The 13,944-nt window shown below is 44.1% G+C and overlaps 2 protein-coding genes and 1 long non-coding RNA gene across 18 annotated transcripts in view; 1 reads left to right on the top strand and 2 right to left on the bottom strand.

Moving 5' to 3' along the window:
* Pitpnm2 (phosphatidylinositol transfer protein membrane associated 2) overlaps window positions 1-859 on the bottom strand; it is a 133,717-nt gene extending 132,858 nt beyond the window's left edge. For 8 of the 11 annotated variants that reach the window (XM_027413924.2, XM_027413925.2, XM_027413932.2 and 5 more), the window contains exon 1: window positions 404-859. The gene's annotated coding sequence lies outside the window, so the exon portion shown is untranslated. The remainder of the gene's footprint in view (window positions 1-403) is intronic. The other 3 variants (XM_027413933.2, XM_027413928.2, XM_027413926.2) reach the window with 2 other exon arrangements.
* On the top strand, window positions 742-11,953 carry LOC113839452. The gene is made up of 2 exons (XR_004769522.1): window positions 742-1,328; window positions 11,760-11,953. It is a non-coding gene; the product is annotated as an uncharacterized LOC113839452 (long non-coding RNA).
* Window positions 1,869-13,944, bottom strand: part of Mphosph9 (M-phase phosphoprotein 9) — a 68,560-nt gene continuing 56,484 nt past the window's right edge. For all 6 annotated transcript variants that reach the window (XM_027413938.2, XM_027413937.2, XM_027413934.2 and 3 more), the window contains 3 exons: window positions 11,157-11,404; window positions 10,230-10,298; window positions 1,869-5,905 (listed from right to left, as the gene is read on the bottom strand). In XM_027413938.2, coding sequence (XP_027269739.1) covers window positions 5,804-5,905; window positions 10,230-10,298; window positions 11,157-11,404 — 419 coding nt within the window. In that variant the 3' untranslated portion in view covers window positions 1,869-5,803. The remainder of the gene's footprint in view (window positions 5,906-10,229; window positions 10,299-11,156; window positions 11,405-13,944) is intronic.

Consider the following 13,944-nt stretch of genomic DNA (forward strand, 5'->3'; position numbering starts at 1 on the left):
CACCCAGCCAAACAAGACTGCAGGGATGTCCTGCTATGTGGATGCGGGAGAAACCCAGAAACGTCTCTGCTCTGCACTTACTGCCAGCCCCAGAGAGTGGTGGTCTCCTAGGGCAAGCCCTGCACTGCAAACACACCTGCTCCTTGACCTGTCGTGACACTTGTCACGGGGGACGGGGGGAGGGGTCCCTCCACAACCGACGAATTTAGAAATCAGCATTAATACTACGAATGCGGAGGAGGTGGTCACCAAGCGATGCCCGAGGCGGGGGTCCCGCGCTTCACACGGTTCTCCCACGGGGCGTCCCAAGGGCCCGATAGCAGGCCGCGCGCACAGCTGCCGGGCACTGCGGGCTCCCCCGGCCCCGGAAGGGCCGCCGTCCGCCCGCCACCCTCTCACTCACCCGCTCGGCCGGCTGCACTCCGGGTTCCTCAGCCGCCGCCTCAAGCCGCGTCCCGGCTAGCGCGGGCCCGCGGCCCCCCGGCCGGCTGCACCCCGTGGCCCCGCGCGCCCCCGCCGCCAGCTGGCCCCGCGCGAGCGTCCGAACGGGCGGCTGGCATGCTCCGGGCCGTCGGCGGCCGCACACGTGCTGGCGCGGGAGTCGGGCAGCCGGCTGCTGTGGCCTCTTGTGAGCGCCGGCTGAGGGGACCGCGGGCCGGGCCGGCTGGAGCGCTCTGAGCCGCGGCGCCGCCGTGCCCCACGCGCCTCAGCGGCCGCTGCCTCCGCGCGCGCCGCCCGGCTCGCATTCCCTCAGTCGCGCGGCGGCGGCGGGCGGGCGGCGCCTCCTCAGGCCGCGCGGGGAGCGGCGGGGGCGCGGCGCGGAGGAGCCGGGCTGCCGCCTGCGCCGGAAGAGCCGCTCCGACTCTGGCCCCGCACCGCCGGGCCCGCCGCGCGGAAGGGCCAGAGGCGACCGAGCTCGGGGAGCGGCCCGGTAGCTAGAGGCTTCGGGGCTTTGTTTTTGATTGAACTCCTTAGTATTCAGACGACACACTTAAGAAACGGGCTGTGGCGAAGGCCACGGGGCGCTGGGAATACTCGGGCAGGCCCCGCGCCGAGGCCGTGCGGAAACCCGTGGTCTTTGCCTACAGCCGTCGAGTCCTTTGCTCAGGACTCCGGGCGGGCGGGAAAAAGTAAAGAGGCCTATTGGCCATCAGCAGAGGGAGTAGTGTCCACCTGACAGCGTGTGCAGCTCAGGTTCCCCACCTCCCAGGGAAGCAGGATCCGGTCCAGAAATAGCTTCATCTTGATGCACCTCTCCCATAGGAGGCTCCGGTTGCCACATTAACAGACCCAGACCAAGAGGATACTTGGTGAGAGTCAAAGACAAGGTAGGTTAAGAGTTTTTGTGGGTTGCACAAGGGCAGCCTTGTTTCTCAAAACTTCAAGTCCTGGAACTTAAAAAAAAAAAAAAAAAAAAAAAACCCACACCTAACACCTAGTGATTGCTGTCCATACGGGCAAGAGAGGAGCCCAGTGCTCCCCTTGACACTGCCCCACGTCAGTGTCCCGATAAAGCCGAGGAGCAGAGGACCACGCCAGGTATTCGTCTCCTGAGACAGGTAGAGACTGTGAGGGCTAAGAAAGGCAGTTTACAGAACATGGATGCCCACACCAGGCAAGTGAAGGTGTCCATCAGATAAATACTCCAACTCTGGAGTCACCAAACAGGTGCCCTGAGGTGCTTTTTAGACGCGTGCGCACACACACACATGCTATTGGTTGCTTGGAATTGACTTCCTTTATTAATTTTTTCCACTAAGTATTTCCATTACTGTTAAACAAACAGGCAACTCTTGGGACTTGAAGACCATCATTAAAGGCTGGCTCTCACTATCAGTATGAATAAATCACAAATACCACAAGACAGCTCATTTCCACAAATATTTATTGAGTGCCTAGATGAGATGGAAGATGACCTGGTCCCTGCTCTCAAGGAGCTTACAACTTCTCACCCCAGTGTTTGACGCGATTTTAAAAACAACTACAACAAGCACTTGCCTGACCAGCAGCAGCACTATATAAGCAACTGTTTTTCACATTATGGGTCACTGTTACAGTAGAAGTATCCAATAAAATTTTAGTCATAGTGAAGGCATGGTAGGTGATGTTCAGTAAATGCAAAGTTATGGCTTGATATCCTCATGTATCTGAGGTCTCCGGTGAAATAAAGGTCAAATCAGATGCGGAACAGCTTTTAGTGAGCTCTGAAGAGCACTAGACTAGTTTGACAAGGTATTAAACTTCCATATTGCTCTTGGCAGGGCAGGAAATAATTTCTGGCAAAAATCTGTGCAATACCAGGGGTTTAGCCAGACGTGCAACATCCAAAAGTATGCATGACCCGTTGATGAATGATCTCCCTGTATGACTCCTAAAGGTCTCTATGCATCATTTACATTTTTGTTTTGTTTGTCTTTTGAGACAGGGTTTCTCTGTGTAGCCTTGGCTATCCTGGAACTCACTCTGTAGACCAGGCTGTCCTGGAACTCACAGAGATCCACCTGCCTCTGCCTCCTGAGTGCTGGGATTAGAAATGTATGCTGCCACTGCCCAGCATGCCACTTACTTTACTATCTTGAGTCACATGAAATTTAAGACATGAAAATGTCTGATTTCACTACATATTTGGGTGCAGGCTTCAAAGGACAAGCAGCATTTGGAAAAGCACCTGGCTTTTCTAGGTTAAAAGGATTCCACTAGTCTCTCGATGGCTGTAAATCCATATAAACTAAGGCTCAGTGGCAGGCACCTCTTCCAGGTGGACCATCCTCCTTGGAGGTCTAATCATGAAACATTTGAGGGGAAAATTATTTTGGTTAAACTAACAATAAACTATAATGGAAAGAAGCCAATATTTATGCCCCATCATTTCCTTCCACCCATTAGATGAAAATGCTTTTGGAATTCACATTTGATGGGTTAACCTTTTACAACTTTTAGTCAGCCAGTAAATAAATAACATTAAGGAAATTAATTTAAAAACCAAGAAAACCCTTGATTTTATCAAAGAGCAAAGACAACATATACCACCTAACACAAATGACAACCCAATGTAGTGACTGGAACAAAATCATCAACTTTCAAAAGAAATCACTGGGTTGGGAATATAGCTCAGTGGTGGAGTCCTCTGGAAGTACAAGGCCCTCATATGCCATTAAAAAAAAAAAAAAATCAGTATCTCACACTCCCAGTAGCTGATGAATCTGAAACATGCTGTTTGGTGCACACTAGCACTGGCCTATTGGCCTCCTCTACTGAGAGTCTCCCTTCCCCAGCAGGGGCACATTATCTAAAACTAATGCCTCACCTACAGCCATCCCTTGGAGCTCCTGAGACAGGTATTGTGAGAAGGAAGGGGCAGATCTCCACAGTGGGAGAGTTTACTATTTATGTACATTTTAAAAGGCACTTCCCAGAGGCTGCAGATTCAGACTCACTGACGTTTTTGTTTTTTGTTTTTTTCTAGCTGCAGCATAACCTCAGCACAGAAACAGTTTGCCTCCCTTGGGTAGCAGATGGTCTTTAAGACTGCTACCTTCCCTACTTTTAAGCTAACTTGATTTTTAGTGTTCGTAAGATATGCATTATTAAGGGGAGAGGCAGCTGCAAGAATTTTCCTTGTGCCTTTCTTCATAGTTATGAAGAATAAAATTTCTTTTTCAAATAAGTAATTGATAGTTTAAATCTATTACACACTTCAAAAACCAAAGCATATGCTTTCTGAGAAGCACAGAAGATGTTTTGATGGAACTTAATGCCTTTTTTGGAATAAGCCAATTATAGGCACCTAAGAAGATAACTCCTTGGCAAGATAAAGCTACCACCTCTTCTGAAGTGGCAATTTCCTGCTTCTTGAGAATGTAGTAGACTGTACAATAAAAGGAGGGAACAATGAGATATACAAAAACACTGTTAGCTTGTTCAAGTTGTCTTGTTTTTTGGCGCTGGGACAGAACCTGTGCCCTCACATGCAAGGCAAGACTCCACCACTGGACATATTATACTCCCAGCTTGTTAGTTCTGCATATCAATACAGGGCATCTTAAAAAATAGTCTATCCCCTTGTAAGCTCTAGACACAAGTTGTACAGGAACTTGATTAAAATGAACCTTGCTTTTCTGTAACATAATTTTTAAAAGGCAAAAAGAAAAATCAAGAATAAAGGCACTTGCTTCTAATGATAAGAAATCCTGATTAAGTCTTCATCTGGTTACTGAAATGTGAATGTAAAGGTTCAGTCCTATCCCAAGGGTCTCCTCCTACCTAGGAGTCCCCACAAGTAGGACAGGGCCCAGACCTATTGCCAGGTAAAGCTTTGGTGAGAAAATGTTCAGAGACCACCTGAAATCCTGCTGAGGCATACACACCTTAATGGAACTGCTGGGATGTATTAGTTTGTTGTAAAAAAATATGAAGAGCTATGTACACAGAACAAACTCAAAGGCAAACCAAAATCAAAACCCTGAGCCACTAGCCCTGGAAATCAACCAGGAGAGCTCAGATGAGTCTATTGCAGATTCCAATCTCAAATACATGGCTGTTGGGTTCAGAGTGGTCACCAGAAAATGAGTGGGTGAGCAGTGCAGACATACCAACAGTCCCAACAGAAACAGGTTACTTGCTGCTCCTAGATCAGAACAGCTTCTCCTGCCCACATAGTGCTCTTAGACAGAGCTAGGGAATGTCACCCATGTGGTAGGCTATAGTCTGCAGCAGGGCTCTGGGAAAGACACCAGGCTCTATCTGGACACATCCCCTGTCCTTTATCAGGTAGAGTAGAGTGGTCTGAGCCTAGACCAACAGTTATTATAGCAGCTACTATGCAAGTATTTTTCTTTTTGGCAAGGGTGGAATGGTAGGTCAGGTGAGGTTAAGAAGGTGAAAATAGGGGGATGATGACTTTGGGAGCGAAAGCTTTTTATGCTTCACAGAAATTGGAGCTACCCTGGAAACTGTCCAAGTTATAACACAACTTAAACCCTGATGATAGGCAGAAAACTCCAGCTTTCCACTGCTGCTTTCCATCTCTAGTTGTTTTCTTCCCTTACCAATACAAATATTTTAGGGAAATCAAACAAGTTGAACTTGTGTAGCTTTTAAACTCTCTAATGCTCAAGTCTTACTAATTTTTCATGTTTAATTACTTATTGGGGTGTGAACATGCCGAAGTGTATATGTAGAGGTCAGAAGACAACTTGTGGGAGTCATTTCTCCTTTCTCACAAGGCTTGGTGGCAAGCACTTTTGCCTGCTGAGCTCTCTTGCTGGCCTAATTGTTCTACTATTCACTACAAGGCATATGTTTCACATAGGAATTGTGCTATCACTTCTAAAAAGCTTCTACAGAATTTAAATGCAAAATATACTATTTTTTAATATTCAGCGTGTTAGTCTATCCTTATGGAAGCTGTTAAGTATTAATTTTAAAAAATGAATTATATTTACAATGTAGAACACATTTATAAAATTGGTGTGCAAAGTTCATTGTAAAAGGATAACACTATTTCCTTAGCAACAAGCCACCTCCTGTTTACATTTCCTTATTGTTGATAGAAATTGAAGACATACTCTATTTAAAAATAATGCTTTTTAAATAGTAAAATATACAAGAGGTTCCTGAGCATAACAAAAATATCTTGAAAATATGTGGCCATTTGAAGTATAAAATAGCAAGTGTAAGAATAACATGACTGTAAAACTACTGTTTGAAGTCTTATAAACAGTACAAAAGAGCTTGCCTTTTCTGAGTGCATAACTGTACATCAGTGCAAACAAAGGTGTCTTAACTTTAATGGCTACCAATCTCAAAGGTTTGCAGAGCTGCGCAAGACATGAAACTTCTTGAGTGTCATTCGAACTGAACCCAGTTCACGGTTGATCCTTTCCAAACGGTCTTCCAAGGCTTCCTAGGTAAGAGTAATGGGAAAGGTGTCGTGAGAATCCACACCCAGGCCTCCTGGTCTGCAGCCAGCTACAGACCTTTGGGGTGCAGCATGAGAGAAAGCACAAACATCAAGATGGCAGACTTCATTTTCCACATAAATCATCCTATTGACACTATTTTCCTTTTTGTTTGTTTCGAGACAGGATTTCTCTGTGTATTCCTAGCTGTTCTGGAACTCACTCTGTAGACCAGGCTGACCTCAAACTCACAGAGATCCCCCTGCCTCTGCCTCCCGAGTGCTGGGATTAAAAGCGTGAGCCACCACCTCCTGGCCAACATTATTACACTGAACAATGAATCGGCTTCTCAACCCTTCTAAATAAGCAGGGCACTTTAAGTATCCTGGGTCTGTTGGGCACTCTTGGCATGTGAGAATTCTGCACAGCAGTGTAGTCATAAGTGGTGGTGGTGGTGATGACCTGAGGTCACTATTTTAGAGCCTAAATGTGCTATACACAGGTCACCAAAGAAATGTGCATATTGGATCAGCTGTAGACATGTATACATATTCCAAATTACCTGACAAAAACTTCTCCCTTAAAAACATTATCAGAGGGGACTGGAGAGATGGCTCAGAGGTTAAGAACACTGGCTGCTCTTCCAGGGGTCCTGAGTTCAATTCCCAGCAACCACATGGTGGCTCACAACCATCTACAATGAGATCTGGTGCCCCCTTCTGGCCTGTAAGCAGACATGCAGGCAGAACACTGGACACATAATAAATAATTTTAAAAAATTATCAGAGCTGGGCATGATGGCTCAGCACAGGCCTTTAATCCCAGCATTCAGGAGGCAAAGGCAAGTGGATTGTGAGTTTGATGCCAGTCTGATCTAAATTCCAGGACAATCAGAGCTACACAGAAAAACCCTGTCTCAAACAAACAAACAAACAAACAAAAAAAGACACCAGGCAGTGGTGATGCACGCCTTTAATCCCAGCACTCGTGAGGCAGAGGCAGGCGGATCTCTGTGAGTTCGAGACCAGCCTGGTCTACAAGAGCTAGTTCCAGGACAGCCTCCAAAGCCACAGGGAAATCCTGTCTCAGAAGAGAGACAGAGAGAGAGAGAGAGAGAGAGAGAGAGAGAGAGAGAGAGAAAATTAGTGGAAATTCAGGAAAAAAGATTTCACAATTACAATGAAGAAGTAGAAATAGAGTTAATGATACCTAGAATATATATTTACTATTCTATTTTTTTGTTTTGATTTTTTGAAACCCACCTGGCAGGCCACCTATATTTACCATTCTTGATAATTTATTCTATATTAACTCAAACATAGAAACAGAACTTGGTGCCCCACCACGACCACCACCACCACCCCACCTCTGTGTAGCTCTGGCTGTCCTGGAACTCTGTAGACCAGGCTGGCCTCAAACTCAAAGAGATCCACCTGCCTCTGCCTCACAAGTGCTAGGATTAAAGGCATGTACTTGAAATTTTTGTATTTAACAATTTTAGTAAAAGGATTTAATGTCCACTGTAGAGAGACAGAGGAGCAAAGGGAAGGACCATCACCCTCTTCCCTGTTTCTCTTGCATATATGCATATCCTCTTAGAAAGGAAAAACCCAGAATAGAACGTTTCAAATATTGTTTCCTTCAAACTTTCTTGGTGTATTACAAAGTATCTTTCGACAGTATCCTCCTAAATTAATGTACAATATTCCTTCACAAGTAACACGTTTCACCAGGAATCTTTCAGTAGAAATTTAGGTTGCTTCTAATTTTGGACACTATAAATAAGGCCGCAGTACATTTCTTAAACATATCTCTTTGCAGTATCTATAAATACTACAACATCTTTGCAATTACTGGCAGACAGAAAAAAAAAAGAAGTGCATTGGTTCAAAGAAATGCAAAATAAATTTTGCATCCAGAAAGTCTGTGATGATGTCTACTTGCATCTGCATTGTCTACATTATGAGCTGTTTTTTTAAAAAACAAAGCAAAACACCTGATAATTGGACATGGTGGTGCATGGTTAATCCCAGAACTAGTGAAGCTGAGACAGAAGCCTAGGACCTGCCTCAAAAACTAAACCTGCTAACATAGTTAGAGGGGAAAAAAGAAAAGAAGACTTTAAAAATTGTATTAGCAGGTTATTTTATTTTTCTCTCTTCTCATTAGCACAAGTCTCTGTAGGGGCTGGAGAAATGTCTCTGCAGTTAAGAGCATTTCCTGCTGTTGCAGAGGACCTGGGTTTAATTCCTAGCACCCACATGTTGGCTCACAATGGGCTATAACTCTAGTTCCAGGGGATATGACACCCTCTTCAGGCCTCCTTAAGTACTAAGCACACATGTAGTGCACAGGCATACATGAAGGCAAAACACTCATAAATATGAAATAATTTTTAAAGGATTAAAAATAAATAAAGACAAGTCTCAAGTAGTCCATGCCAATGTTGAATGCAATATATGGCTGATGATGACCTTAAACTTCTGATCTTGCCTCCATCTCTCAAATATTGGGACCATATATGTGCATTACCACATCCAATTTTTCAGTTTTTAATTGTGTGTGTGTGTGTGTGTGTGTGTGTGTGTGTGTGTGTGTGTGTCTGTGACTGGGGATTGAACAATGGGCCTTCATATGCTAGGACATGTACTGCCATCACTGGGCCACACCTTCAGCCTTATACCCAGTTTTTGTGTGGTACTAGGGATGGAATCCAGGGCTTTATATAACAGGCAAGTATCTACTAACCCAGCTATATCCTCAACCCATTTTATCTTATGAGATAGGATCTAACAGCCTAGCCTGGCTTCCAAATTGGGATCCTACTGTCTCAGCCTACAAAGCGCAGGGATGGCATGTGGTGAACCACACCTCCACTTCAGTGTGTGATTCTTAACAACAGGATGGGTGTTCCATCCAGGTTATGAGTACCTGAAGCTCCCCTACCAGAGCCTCCAAACAAGCTCTCAAAAGCAATTTTGTTAGGAAGCTGGAGAAATGGCACAGGTTAAGAGCAATGCCATGTGGGTGCTGGGAATTGACTTGACCTCCACAGACACCAGGCAGGCAGGCAGGCAGGCAGGCAGGCAGGCAGGCAGGCAGGTAGGCAGGCGCGCGCGCGCGCACGCACACACACACACACACACACATGCAGGCGAACATCACATAAAACACAATTTTTTAAACTAATTTTAAAAAGAAAAAAAAAAAAACAGAAAAAAATGTACACAGGCCATGTCACCTGACCATCTGCTGCTGAATATGGTACCCATCTCTCTAGCTGCCTTTCCAACCTCTACAGTCATTCTACTTGCAAAGCACAACTGTTTTCAGGTACTTATTAGATGGAAAGGGGTTCAGAAGTCATTAACAGATGGTGGTGGAGGAGGACAAACAAACAATCACACAAAGGAAGTAGCACTTAACTCAGCAATGTAAAATCTGTCACAGGTATTCTGCTGTGCTGAGGGTAGAGCCCCATGGTGGAGCGCTTCTCTAGTGTGCCCCAGGCCCTGGGTTTTATCATTAGCATCTTACCAAACAAACAACAAAAGGTATGCTATTTGCTACCATGAACACCATTTTCTTTTCTTCTTCTTTTTTTTTTTTTTTGGTTTGGTTTTTTTGTTGTTGTTTGTTTGTTTGTTTTGTGTGTGTGTGTGTGTGTGTGTGTGTGTGTGTGTGTTTTCAAGTCAAGGTTTCTCTGTGTATTCCTGGCTGTTTTGGAACTCACTCTGTAGACCAGGCTCGCCTTGAACTCAAGAGACCTGCCTGCCTCTGCCTTCTGAGAGCTGGGGGAAAAAGGTGTGTTCCACCAACACCCAGCTAGAACACTATTTTCTTGAAGTCTAAAGGCAAAAATTAATTTTATTTCCGACAGCAAACATGTAGTTATGAGATAACTATAATCATCAAATCCTGACTGCAAAGGCCAGTAGTTTTGACTGCTGCTTCAGTAGTTATGGTGGTTTGAATGAGAATGGCCCCCATACGCTCATACATTTGACCATTTGCTCAACAGTTGGTGGAACTGTGTGAAAAGGATCAGGAGGCATGGCCTTGTTGGAGGAGGTATGTCATGGAGGACAAGAGCCATGAAGCTGCAAAAGCTTCTTGCCATCCCCACTGCACACTCTACTTCCTGTTTAGTGATTGAGACGTGAGCTCTCAGCCATCACAGACTAACACCCTGAACTGTAAATTGCCTTGGTCATGGTATTTTACCACAGCACTACAAAAGCGGCTAACACAGTGGTCATGCTCTCAGATGCTTCCTAGATCACAGACTCTATCCAGCCTCTAATACAGCTCCCAGTTAAGCTGTCTCACCTGATTTAGTCTTGTCTGTAAAGTGATTCTTCCTCCAGGGGAAGGCATCCGGCTTAATGCTGCCTCAATCTGTTAATGAGAAAAAGTATTCAAATAAAAACAAAGGAATTCCAATCACTGGCAGAGAGCTTTCTGACAGAAGGGAAGGAAAAGATTTCAGCTTTGCATTTTCTTGACCATTTTTGCTAAACATAAGTTCCCTCAGTTAATAACAATAGTGTGGCTCAAGAACATTTCTAGTGCAGTTTGGTGTCCCAGATGCTGTACCCAAGGCTAATTCTCTATGACAAGTCTGACACAATGATGTCTTCTGTGGTGCTCTGAGTAAGAATGGCCCCCACAGGCTCACATATTTGAGTGCTTAGTCATCAGAAGTGGAAGTACTTGAGAAGGATTAGGGGTTGTGGTCTTTTTGGAGGATGTGTGTCACCAGGGGTGGGCTTTGTGGTTTCAAAAGCCCAAGCCAAGCCCAGAGTCTCTTCCTGCTGCCTGCAGATCCAGATATAGAACTCCCAGTTACTTCTCCAGTGCCATGTCTGCCTGCCTGCCCCTCCTCCCCCTTCCCTGCTGCCATTCTGCCACAATAATGGACTAAGCCTTAAGCAAGCCCCAATTGTTTTCTTTTATCAGAGTTGCATTGGTCATGGTGTCTCTTCACAGCAATTGAACAGTGACTAGGACATCCTTCCTAATTTTTACTTTTTTCTGTTAGTGGTTTGTAGTTGTCTGTTTAATTTGTTGTTGTTTTAGAGACAGGGTCTCAACATACAGCCCAAGCTGGCTTACAACTTGTGGTCCTCCTGCCTCACCCTCAAGGGCTGAGACACAGGCACATGCCACCATGTCCAGCTCAGTAATTCCCTTCTGACCATTCCCTAGACAGAAACATTAGGTTCAGAAAAAATTTTTTTTTAATATTTTGTTTACCTGGTCTTTTTCTTTTGTAAGTTCATCAAAGAATCGCTCCGTTTCAGCTAGGGTCCTAATTTTTGCTGTATATTCAAAATCATTCCCCTGAGGTGCTGCTGACAGTGGCTTACATTGCTCAAGGCTAACTGATTTACTCTTCTCCCAGGCTTGTCTCGCAGACACTTTCTTCACTCCGTTTGGCAAGGTTTCAGGACAAGAACTATGATTATCAGGGTTGTCACTGGCTTTTTCTGAATACTTTTTTTCTGTCAGAAAAGAAAGAAATTTCTTGTGTTTCTAATAGACTTAATACATAGTAAACATCTTGCTCAGCCTCACTTCCTGAAAGGAACTGCTGTATGGCCTAAAGTGTAATGAGAAAAGAAACATCTTGTCTGTCTTCTCCATGCCAGTTTCTTCAGACAGTCTCACACTCATCCAGACTGCTCTGCAACTCACTAAGTAGCCCAAAAACGGCCTTGAAGTCATAGCAATCCTCCTGCTGCAGCCACCTGTGTGCCAGAATAAAAGATGTGACCTGCCACACCAGGTGGAATATGTACAGTTAACATTATTAGGACCTACCCAAGTGACTTCACATACCTTATAAATTTATTCCAGGCTTCACAACAGTTACCAACCATCCAGGCTGTACAGAAACAACGTACAAATGATAAACCTTCAGAGAAGCCAAAGGCCCTCCCCTTAAAGTGGCTTACAGATCAACCTGTCTGGGTAGGACAATGACCCATGACCTCCTGAAGCAGTGGCTGATCCTACATACAAAACAGCTGAGACGATGCAGTCATAGACGACTACAGCCAGAATTTCTGTGTTTTATCATGATCCCCATGGTGTGGACATTACCCCCAACCAACAGGAAGCAGTTTGGAATGAACGATGCCCAAATTCCCAAATATTGTTTCTAAATGTTTGTTTTCATTTAAATGGGGTTGGTTATAAATGGTAATGATCACAGTCAATCTCTTTTTGAAGGAAAAAAAAAGGGAAATAGGATATGGAAATGAATACTTTGCATTGGAATGGATTTTCATTTATTGATACAACTTTAAGGGCAATTTTGTGATATGCATTATGTCTCCTCTTGTTTAGGTATTGTGTTTATACAGATCTTTTAAAACATAATGCACAATTAAATACAGATTATATAGTCACCTATAATAGTCAGAACTTATAATTAGGTTAGGTTTTCTAGATATACAGAAATGTATTTGAGATGGATATTCTTGAAACCGCTCAAAGACCTACAGAATATATGGCATTTAAATGGTTTAGGGTTTTCATGAAAGTGAGACACAACTGCTCCTAGCACACCAATTATGTCAGAAAGGAGGATGGGCATCGAGGAAACTCAATATGGAGTTTCCCTTCAATATGCCAAGATTAGCCATTTGGGCAAGAAACTGCTCTTGCCTGGAATGTTTGATAAACTGGACATGCAGGTCCCACAGGAAAGTGAGTGCTGAACTTGCAAAACAAGACAGTACTAAAGGGTTCCTGCTTCATGGAGAGTCTGCCAGACACACTGTGGCCTGGCCTATAGGCTGAAGATGGATGCCCCAACGTTACAGAGGAACTTTGGGTGACTGTCCAGGTAGCCAGATGTCTCTGTCAATTCTAGAGTTTATATATTGTCCTTCTGTGGTCTTTGATGGAGTTGAAGACAGACAGTTATGGTTATAGTTTTATTTAGTTATTATAAAAGATAAGCTACGGGCTGGAGAGATGGCTCAGAGGTTAAGAGCATTGGCTGCTCATCCAGAGGTCCTGAGTTCAATTCCCAGCAACCACATGGTGGCTCACAACCAACTGTAATGGGATCTGTTGCCCTCTTCTGACCTGCAGGGATACATGCAGACAGAACACTTTATACATAATAAATTAATAAAAAAAAAGATAAGCTACATACAAAGATAGGATAGATGATAGAATATTTTTTTAAATCTTGCTAAATGTTAATGAACTAAATATTGTAACTATAGTTCTTACTTGATAACTGTTTTGTTATATATTTTACTATGTTAATGGTAAAACCCTTCTTTTTATTTAGACAGAAAAGAGGAGATGATGGGGAAGGTCCTTCTGTATATGTTTATCTTATTGGTTGCTGAATAAAGCATTGTTTGGCCAATGAGGCAGAAAGACAGGTGGGACTAGGAGTGAAGGAGGGTTCTGGGAAATGTAGTAAAAAGAAGTCTTGTGATCCAGGCAGGAAGTGACATAGCAGGAAGACTCAGAATATAAGCAGGGACAAACAGGAAATAGCTCTCTTCCTCTTCCTCTTCCTCTTCCTCCTCCTCTCTTCTCTGGAGCAGCCATGTGAGCCCAACATGAGAGGATGCATTCCGCCAGCAATCTTGATAAGTTTTATAATATATATTTTAATAATTATGGTTGATAATTAAGACTGAGCTAGCAGCTGGGCGTTGGTGGCGCGCACCTTTAATCCCAGCACTCAGGAGGCAGAGGCAGGTGGATCTCTGTGAGTTCGAGGCCAGCCTGGTCTCCAGAGCGAGTGCCAGGATAGGCTCCAAAGCTACACAGAGAAACCCTGTCTCAAAAAATCAAAAAAAAAAAAAAAAAAAAAAAAAAAAAAAAAAAACCAAAAAAAAAAAAAAAGGCTGAGCTAGCAAGTAAGAAATCCTAGTCATTGGCCAGCAGCATTGTACCTAATATAAGTCTCTGTGTGTTACTTGGGACCTTAACATGGCAGCGGGCGGAACTTGGATGACTGGCTGAAAGATTTATCGGTACAAAAAGTTGTTAAATGAAAATTACCCACAAC

The sequence above is a fragment of the Cricetulus griseus genome, chromosome 4, assembly GCF_003668045.3.
Source record: "Cricetulus griseus strain 17A/GY chromosome 4, alternate assembly CriGri-PICRH-1.0, whole genome shotgun sequence".
NCBI classification, from domain to species: domain Eukaryota; kingdom Metazoa; phylum Chordata; class Mammalia; order Rodentia; family Cricetidae; genus Cricetulus; species Cricetulus griseus.